Source organism: Carassius auratus, unplaced genomic scaffold, assembly GCF_003368295.1.
Source record: "Carassius auratus strain Wakin unplaced genomic scaffold, ASM336829v1 scaf_tig00214963, whole genome shotgun sequence".
Classification (NCBI taxonomy): Eukaryota; Metazoa; Chordata; class Actinopteri; order Cypriniformes; family Cyprinidae; genus Carassius; species Carassius auratus.
Genome location: NW_020527884.1, coordinates 319989 through 329335, shown reverse-complemented (window position 1 = coordinate 329335; position 9347 = coordinate 319989). Strand labels below are relative to the sequence as shown.

The following is a 9347-nucleotide window of genomic DNA, read 5'->3' as shown; positions in this document are numbered from 1 at the left end:
GCAGATCAAGACTGTTCTTACTAAAGGCATCGCTGGAATCGGAAAAACTGTCTCTGTGCAGAAGTTCATTCTGGACTGGGCCGAAGGGAAAAGCCAATCAGGATGTAGATTTCATCTTTGTGCTTCCATTTCGAGAGCTGAACTTGATCAGAGATCATCAGTACAGTCTTCACAGACTTCTGCTGGACTTTCATCCTGAACTTCAAGATCTGGACTCACAGATTTATGAGGAGTGTAAAGTTGTGTTCATCTTTGATGGTCTGGATGAAAGCAGAATCACACTGATGTTTTCAGACGCTCAGAAAGTGTGTGATGTGACTGAGACTTCATCAGTGGCTGTGTTGATGTCAAAGCTCATGAAAGGAGAGCTGCTTCCCTCTGCTCTCATCTGGATCACCTCCAGACCAGCAGCAGCCAATCAGATCCCCTCCGAATACATCCACCGTCTGACAGAGATTCAGGGATTCACTGAGCCTCAGAAGGAGGAATATTTCAGGAAGAGAATCAGTGATGAGCATCAAGCCAGCAGAATCATCTCACACATCAGAAGAGCAAGAAGCCTCCACATCATGTGCCACATCCCCGTCTTCTGCTGGATCTCATCCACTGTGCTTCAGAAGCTCCTGGAAGAAGATCTGAGTGCAGAAATCCCTCAAACTCTGACTGAAATGTACATCCACTTCCTTCTGATTCAGATCAACATGAGGAAGCAGAAGTATGAAGAGAGAGATCCAGAGAAACTCCTGCCATCCGACAGAGAAGTGATTGTGAAACTTGCTGAAGTGGCTTTCAAACAGCTGATGAAGGGCAATGTGATGTTCTATGAGGAGGACCTGATTGAGAGCGGCATAGACGTCACTGACGCCTCGGTGTATTCTGAGATCTTTAAGCAGGAATCTGTGATTCATCAGAGGAAAGTCTACAGCTTCATTCATCTGAGCGTTCAGGAGTTTCTCGCTGCTCTCTATGTAATTGACTGCTATTTAATGAAGAGCATGGAGCCACTGCAGTTCTTTCTGCATGAATTCAGATCTTACAGATTTAATGTCTCTCTGTATAATCTACTGAGATCAGCAGTGAATAAAGCTCTCAAGAGTAAGAATGGACGTCTGGATCTGTTCCTGCGGTTCCTGCTGGGCGTCTCACTGGAGTCCAATCAGAGACTCTTACAGGATCTACTGACACACACACAGAACAGCTCAAGGAGCATCAGAGAAACCACACAGGACATTAAAGAGATGATCAAAGATGCACATGATAGTTATCGTCTCTCAGCTGATGAGTCGATCAATCTGTTCCTCTGTCTGCTGGAAGTGAAAGACCAGACTCTGTTCAGAGAGATTCAGGAGTTTGTGAAATCAGACAAACACTCAGAGAAGAAACTCTCTCCTCCTCGCTGCTCAATAATCGCTTACATGATTCAGATGTCAGAGGAGCCTCTGGATGAACTGAACCCAATGAGATACAACACATCAGCTGAGGGGAGAAGAAGACTGATACCAGCTGTGATCAACTGCAGGAAAGCCCTGTGAGTGTTTCATATTTAACTAAAGTATCGTATTTAATAATGAATCTGGCAGCTTTCAAATAAACGCTCTTAAATATGAGATTTCAGTAAGAGATTGAAGAGCAGCTGCAGGAAAGGGCGGTCGACACCATTGATCAGTAAAGCTGGAACTGAGACGTTTCACTTGTGAATGAAGATAAAATAATAAAATGAAGTACTGGTATTATTAATGATAATAATAATATAGCATTATCATATTTGATCTTCACTAATTATTAAAAAAATTATGTTGAATGTCAATTTATTTATTTTTTTGGTCAAAATTGGGTTTTCATTAAATTATTATTCTTTAACATCTTGTCTATAATTTTTGTTTAAATATCCAAATAAATAAAATGTATTTGTCTAGTGCAGAGAAAAGCGATTTATTGAAGCATGCAGAAACGACTCTAGTCAACAATCTCGCGCTGCAGAGGGGCTTTCCCTTTAAACATTCACAACAGTATCATGAAAATACATAAATAACAACTCGCTTTGTGTACTGAGATAGCACTTGTATTGTTGCTCTTGTGGTGGTTTTGATTGCTCCTATTTTCCTCATTTGTAAGTGACTTTGGATAAAAGCATCTGCTAAATCCTCCTTTCCCTGCAGACAAAACACTGACAGCTCTCTGTAAATGTTTTTATTGTTTTGTTATTATTATTATTATTTATTTATTTTCTTCATCTCTTGTAGACTTTCTGGCTGTGGTCTCTCAGATCAGCATTGTGAAATTGTGTCTTCAGCTCTACAATCCTCAGACTGTGTCCTGAGAGAGCTGGATCTGAGCAACAATGACCTGCAGGACTCTGGTGTAAAGTTTATTTCTGATGGACTGAAGAGTCCAAACTGTCAGCTGCAGATACTGAGGTATTAAAAACATATACAAGGTCATTTACAGTCGACTGGTCACAATATGATGTGTGTTTTTGTATCATATCAGGACACAGCTCTGTATAATGACATGGGTATGACACAGGTATTACAAGGAGAGGGTGACTCATGAGGACATAACCCATGTCCCCATTTTTCAAAACACTTATAAATCATACAGAATGAGTTTTTTTGAGAAAGTAAAAATGCAGAAAGTTTCCTGTGAGGGTTAGGGTTAGGGGTAGGGTTGGTGAAGGGACATAGAATATACAGTTTGTACAGAATAAAAACCATTACACCTATGGGATGAACACACTTTACACAAAAACAAACGTGTGTGTGTGTGTGTGTGTGTGTGTGTGTGTGTGTGTGTGGATTATCTGACTGTGTGTGTCTGTAAATGATCTGAACCAAGCTGTTGCATTTTCATAATGTCAATATAGCATTTTATTAAAAAAACTTCCTTGTGCTAAGTTATTTTGCCCTTGAATTAAGATTTTTCTAGTCAACTAGTCGCACATTATATTAAATGTATTAATATAATAATATATTAACCATACTTTAATATGCATAAAGAAATCAAAGCATCGGCAAAGTGATAATGAATGTGTTGGAGGGAAATAAGACATTTCAAATATTTATTAATATACAGTACTAGTGACTAGGCTGATATAAATAAATGCACCTTTTCATATGAACTACAAAATTAAAGACTAATGCGAAACCGAGTAGGCAATTTTATTTATTTTATTTTATATAAAAAATAATAATAGCCTGTTTTGGTTATATTTAATTGCAAGACTCCAGACTGTGACCGTTTTATCTGCCTATGTGACACAATTTTGTGAGCAGTCGCTCAAAAATAGTTCAGAAATAGACTGTATGAAAACAGGTGCTCAACTCAGAAGCGCTGCATATGTGAAACATTAAATGTCATCTGTGCAGTGCTTCAACTGTAGAGCCTGGTTTTCAGCATGAGCGCGAAGCTGAAAGCAGCAAAAAATAGCACAAATATTGAGGAAACGATGGATGGTTTTACACTAAAGTAAAAGACCACTTCTTAAACCAAAGAAGGTGAACATGTTGATATTTTTGTGCGGGGGTAAAAACATGCAAGCTGTCACCAGCAGCGAGTTTAGTTTTACTTTTCTTTTTGTTTTCATTTTTGGAAACGTATCTTTTCTGTTTACATCACATTATGCCATGGAGGATTTTTATTTTTTTTGATTCCTCAGTGTTTGCTAAATGTTCTGTAATTTATTAGTGATTATATAATACAGCATGTGGTTTATGCCATGCCTCATCTCATTCTTTATTTTTTTTTTAATAAACATTTTGTAAGGTAGGTTGTCATTGTATGTTGTTTTAATGTTGTTGTGATTTTTAATGAAAAAAATAATAATGAATCAATCTTTTGTTTTATTCTTAGGGGTGTAGATGTAATTTTATTTTAATGTAAAACATAAGATCGCAAAATCGAAAATGAAATCATCTGAAGGCAGGCTTATAACAGAGCAAAAGAGGGACTACTGTACACAAAATTAAAATAACACAAATGATAACTATAAAGTATGATAAAAGTTCATCAGCATGCAATGATTAATCCCATGGTGTAGAACTGTGTTCCTGAGAGCAACTGAGAATGTTAATCACAAAAGAGCGACTAGTGGGAAGATTGAGTCTGGAGCCCTGAATAACCCAGCTCCCTGTCAGTGATCTAGCACCCCCCAGTACCTGTGCCCTCATCTGTGGATGATCTGACTGTGTGTGACTGTAGATGATCTGATTGCTTGTGTATGCAGGTTGTCAAGCTGTATGGTGTCAGAGGAAGGCTGTGGTTATTTGTCTTCAGCTCTGAGTTCAAACCCCTCACACCTGAGAGAGCTGGATCTGAGCTACAATCACCCGGGACCATCAGGAGTCCAGCTGCTCAAACACAAACTGGAGGATCCAGACTATAAACTACAGATACTCAAGTATGTCAAACACTGCAGCCCAAAGTATGGAGTAAACGTACCAGTTAAACTCAACAAAATATACATTGAGACATTTTACTGCAAACAATAGACTAGTCAACATTTAGCTAAGTAACATTAAAAAATCAAATAAAAGTATGTTTGCAGAACATAGTTTGAGGATTCAATGGCATTACAAGGTTTAGTCACAAGCTCTTGTGAATGCTTTTTGTTGATTAAATATTTGTAAAACCCACAAACTGACATAACTATAAATAACAGAATTTATTTAAAATCGTAATAATGAAACATAACAGAGAGAGGAAGTTTTTGATCATTTTCCACACTAGTGTGGTTTGGAAACCTGTGTATGCATACAGTCGAACTAGAGATGTAACGGTATGAAAAATCACTGAACTAAATATTACTGTTATCAGTATTATCATGTTATTTTTTAAATGTAAAAAGACTTTGTTCTGTGGGTACCACTGTAGAACGCCTGTTCAAATCGTGGTAATCGTGTACAGTTATAATGATAATTAAAATACGAAATGATAATACTAACCGAGGGAAATTTTATCATGAAACCGGTAAACATTCCAGCCCTTAAACAAATGTGTAGCCTGTCAAAGTATACTTCTGTTGATGTTGCGTGAATGCGGGTTGTACTTTCCAGTGTCTGATGGTACTTTTGACTTAATGCTGACATACTAAATGTGTGTAAATGATGCAGCTCTTCAATAATGTGTGTTTGTGTGTTTGTAGTTTAGCTCATGGAGGAGAGATCAGGATGAGAGCAGGACCACGAAAGTGTAGGTCTACAAATACACACACTTTATCTCACACACTCGCTCTCTCTCTCTCACACACATATTTGAGAATCATAATATCTCATGATATAGTTATGTAGAAGATGCATCTTGCTCCTTTATATATTGTTTGTGTATGTTAGCATTATGTTATCTATAATGGCCAATGATCAAAGTAGTCTAATGGTGTAATCTATTAACTAGCAATAAAAACCTGTCTTTTTTCTTAAGAACCAGATATGGCTGACATGCCATAAAATATTTTAATACGACCAGATTTTGGTATAACGCAAAGGTTGCCTATCATATTTAAAAATGTTGCACTTGATTTTACTTATTTTAGTTGTGCATTATAGTTTGGGAAATGTTCAACAAGTGAATGTGTTCAAGTTTATGTCACAGTAACACTAATGTAGGTGTACACTGTAAAACAAATTCCTGTAAATTGTAAAGCATAATACTGACAGCAGGGTTACAGCCAACCAGGTACTGTGATATGTACAGCTGTGTTGTTGTAATTTAATTTACATTATGTCCCTGTATTTCCTGATTACAGTAAATATTTTTAAACCATTACTGTATTTAATTTTTTTTTGAGTAAACTACTTTAATGTTTGTATGCTATAATATTAATAAATAACATAACTAGCAGGTGACTTTTAAATTTAAACCATTCATTAACTGCATACACTTTAAACAACATTTAACTGCATAAAGTTTTGTATAATGCATAACTTAATTCACCTGTTATTTCATAAAACAAAACAATAATAATTTGATACTTCTTAAATGGGTCAAACTTTAATATACAACTTGTTTAGTCAATTAATTTATTAAAAATCAACATTAGTCCACTGATGAAATATAATTTTTAGTTTGTGTCAGTACACATTAATAATCAAAACATTTGTATATGTATTTCAGTGAAAGCTGGTCAGTAGAGGGCACCACACACACACACACAAAATAATAATAATTATTCTTCTTATTATAAACTATATAAATTGATAGGTGCATAATATGATAGAAAATCAACTGTGCTATATAAATGTTTTTTCCTTCATGTCTGCATCAAGTTCAGATCCCAATCACTAGTCGCTGTTGAACAGCTTTCACTATTAGTGAGGACTTTTGTAAACGATGAGGACAGTTTGGACTAATCAAAGCTGTAAATGCACACTGTCTTCTTGTGTTCAGGGGCCTGTGATCTCACACTGGATCCAAACACAGCAAACACTCGACTCGTGCTGTCTGATGAGAACAGGAGGATCACACATGAGTATGAGCATCAGCAGTATCCCGATCATCCAGAGAGATTTGATGATGTTCCTCAGGTTCTGTGTGTTGAGACTCTGACTGGACGCTGTTACTGGGAGACTGAATGGAGCGGAGATAATGCTGATATATCAGTCTCATATAAAGGAATCAGCAGGAAAGGAGTGAGAGAAGGCTGTATGTTTGGATGGAATGACAAATCCTGGAGTCTGGATTGCTCTGATGACAGATTCACTGTCTGGCACGATAAAAACAGCACAGAAATACCTGCTGACGCTTCATCCTCTAAGAGAGTAGGAGTGTATGTGGACGTGTCGGCCGGCTCTCTGTCCTTCTACAGCGTCTCTGACACACACACACTCACACACTTACACACACTCAACACCACATTCACTGAACCCCTCTGTGCTGGATTTACAGTTTATTATGAATCCTCAGTGTCTCTGTGTGATATTAAACAATAGAGAGACTCTGGAAATCCTCTTTCTGATGTTCAAACGCACACAAATCTCACATTATGTTTGCACTTATTTATTTATTTTTCATCTACAAGTTATAAATCTAGATCAGACACAGATACTGTTTTGATACTGTTTTGAATCTTTAATAAACAGAGTAATAAAGTTGCTTTAATATGTACATTGTACACCCACAATTCCAATTGTAAAGGAATTCATTGCATGAACAGTTCTCTCTCCACCTTCAATACCACGACTTAGGTGCCCTTGAGCAAGGCATCGAACCCCAACTGCTCCCTGGGCGCCGCAGCATAAATGATGAACACTGCTCCGGGTGTGTGCTCACAGTGTGTGTGTGTGTGTGTTTTCACACTGCTCTGTGTGTGTGCACTTTGGATGGGTTAAATGCAGAGCACAAATTCTGAGTATGGGTCACCATACTTGGCTGAATGTCACGTCACTTTTCACTTTTTTCACTTTAAACTGATCACCAGGGGCGGAGCCAGACGATGTAAACATTTGGGGCTTAGCCCAAACCTAGGGGGGTCCAGGGGCAAAATAAAATCAAACTTATGGGAAGTTATGGGAACAATAAGTTTGAAATAAGGAAATTTGCAATGTTGTATGGCAAATCTATTAAGAAAACGAAAAAAGAAAATTAAAACAATATAATTAATGAAATTATATCCATCACTTCTAGAGCTAACCAAAATATGTCAAGCATTGAATTATTAGATCTTGCTACACTGCAGAATGAGCTGGATCATATTTATGAAGAGAGAGCTAGGGGTGCTTTCGTTAGGTCAAGACAAAAAAAATGGATGGAAGCAGGAGAAAAAAATACTAAATATTCCTTTGATTTAGAAAAAAGAAATAGAGAAATAACTTCTGTAAACAAATTAATAATAAATGGGCTTACTGGTGATCATACCAAGGATATATCTTGTTTTGTTAAGAAATATTATAGTAAATTATATAGTCCAAATAATCAACTAAATGATGCAGGTCTTTTTCTTAGTAATTTATCCACCAATATTAATGGGATTACATCACTAAAACAAGGAGTAATAACACTTATACCCAAGCCTAACAAAGACAAATTGTTCTTAGAGACCAGTTAGTTTATTAAATAATGATACTAAAATCTTTTCATTGATTTTTGCAGAACGACTTTAAATACAATAATTGATGAAGGGCAGTCAGGTTTTCTGAAAGGCAGTTATATTGGAAATAATATGAGATTAATTTTACATTTAATTGATTATAGACACCTTATCTCAGATGATTCTTTTATATTATTTATTGATTTTTATAAAGCATTTGACACTATTGAACATTAATTTATGTTCAAAGTTTTTTCAAAAGGCAATTTGTACGCTTTATAATGGTTTGTAATAGTTCATTCCAGTTGTCTCACGATAGCTGTCAGAGATCTGATATGGGCCGTGGGATAAGACAAGGATGCCCTATATCACCCTTTCTCTTCATATTGGTTACTCAAGTCATGGCTGCTCATGTCAAAAAAGCAAGTTTTCAAGGAATTTCAGTGTCTGGTAAAGGGATTAAACTTAGCGAACTAGCGGATGATACTACAACTTTTGTTAAAAATAGTGAGGAAATATATGAAGTTATTAAATGTATTGAAGAATCTTCCAGAATCTCGGGATTTAAAATCTATAAGAATTAGTCCACTTTATTCTCTCTTAAAGATTGTTTCCTGAAAGAAATTTGTGGAATACCAATTAAAGACGGTGTCACATACATTGGGATAAAGGTGTGTAAAGATTTGAATCAGAAAAGCCTGTTAAACTTTGACCCTATTATTGAAAAAATTACATACAGATTCAATATGTGGCTTATTAGATATCTGTCCCTTTATGGAAGTGTTCTACTCTCAAAAGCAGAAGGGCTTTCAAGGTCTGTTTATATATCTATGTCAGCAGATGTTCCAAAAAAAGTTGTGCTGGCTCGGCAATTAATCTATAAACATAACTTTTCACCACACCAATATTTTATATGGAATAATAAGTCAATCTTTTATCAGACATGGTACAACAGTGGAATTCTTACAGTTAGTCAGTTGCTTAATGAACAAGGTCTGCTTTTCACATATTCTGAATTTCTCAATAAATGTATGATCCCTGTGAGGCCAAGAGGATACTCTATTATCTTGGATGCAATCCCTGGCAGAGTGGTATCATTATTGCGAAATCCTGGATGCTCTCCTGTTAGCATTGATCATCAAACTAGTTTTTGTAGTGATACAATATTTATTTGAGATATTAATATTGTAATCAATAAATATAGTAATAAATATATTAGAAACTATTTACCATGTTCAACAATGTTTTGGTCTACTCAATATGAACACGTTAACTGGAAAAAAGTATGGTCCATAACAAATAAGTTTTTTATTAATAATAATATTAG

At 36.0% G+C, this 9347-nt stretch overlaps 1 protein-coding gene across 1 annotated transcript; it reads left to right on the top strand.

Moving 5' to 3' along the window:
- The first annotated feature begins 735 nt into the window (after nucleotides 1-735).
- Nucleotides 736-7100, top strand: LOC113093310 (NACHT, LRR and PYD domains-containing protein 12-like). The gene is made up of 5 exons (XM_026259117.1): nucleotides 736-1528; nucleotides 2244-2417; nucleotides 4223-4396; nucleotides 5141-5187; nucleotides 6382-7100. The coding sequence occupies exons 1-5, from the start codon at nucleotides 801-803 to the stop codon at nucleotides 6921-6923; spliced, it is 1665 nt and encodes a 554-aa protein (XP_026114902.1). The 5' UTR covers nucleotides 736-800; the 3' UTR covers nucleotides 6924-7100.
- The last annotated feature ends 2247 nt before the right edge of the window (nucleotides 7101-9347 follow it).

What these genes read in the sequence shown, in the direction of transcription:
- LOC113093310 (XM_026259117.1), top strand. Translation starts at nt 801, where the DNA reads ATGAAGGGCAATGTGATGTTCTATGAGGAGGACCTGATTGAGAGCGGC. An exon ending in TGTCAGCTGCAGATACTGAG is followed by an intron (nt 2,418 to 4,222) that starts GTATTAAAAACA and finishes TTGTGTATGCAG; the next exon opens with GTTGTCAAGCTGTATGGTGT. An exon ending in GAGAGCAGGACCACGAAAGT is followed by an intron (nt 5,188 to 6,381) that starts GTAGGTCTACAA and finishes TCTTGTGTTCAG; the next exon opens with GGGCCTGTGATCTCACACTG.